At 52.9% G+C, this 378-nt stretch overlaps 1 protein-coding gene across 1 annotated transcript in view; it reads right to left on the bottom strand.

Annotated features, from left to right (window-relative positions):
• Positions 1-378, bottom strand: part of LOC104530712 (transcription activator BRG1) — a 7927-nt gene that overhangs the window by 4423 nt on the left and 3126 nt on the right. Inside the window, exon 5 of the mRNA XM_010175392.1 lies at positions 234-272. Coding sequence (XP_010173694.1) covers positions 234-272 — 39 coding nt within the window. The remainder of the gene's footprint in view (positions 1-233; positions 273-378) is intronic.

Raw genomic sequence — 378 nt, 5'->3', positions numbered from 1 at the left:
CAAAGCCTCATCCAACCTGGCCACAAACACTTCCAGGGAGGAGCAGCCACAGCTTCTCTGACCAACCTGTTCCAGTGTCTGACCACCCTCACAGTGAAGAACTTCTTCCTAATATCTCATCTAAACCTCCCCTCTTTCAGCTTAAACCCATTTCCCCTTGTTTTGTCATTAACTGCCCTTAGGAAAAGTCCTTCCCCAGCTTCCCCAGCTTCCATCAGGCTCCTTCACTGCAGCAGCGTGGAGCATTGACAGGGGGCTTTCCCCCCACCCCGCCGCATCGCTTCGTTAACAGGCAGCCCCTAATGGGCTCATGGTTCCGTGTCCTGGTTTAAGGTGGATTTGTTATTCCCAAATCCTTGATCTCACCTTCCGGCCAGG

The sequence above is a fragment of the Antrostomus carolinensis genome, unplaced genomic scaffold, assembly GCF_000700745.2.
Source record: "Antrostomus carolinensis isolate BGI_N321 unplaced genomic scaffold, ASM70074v2 scaffold15119, whole genome shotgun sequence".
Classification (NCBI taxonomy): domain Eukaryota; kingdom Metazoa; phylum Chordata; class Aves; order Caprimulgiformes; family Caprimulgidae; genus Antrostomus; species Antrostomus carolinensis.
This window is presented reverse-complemented; position numbering and strand designations above follow the sequence as displayed.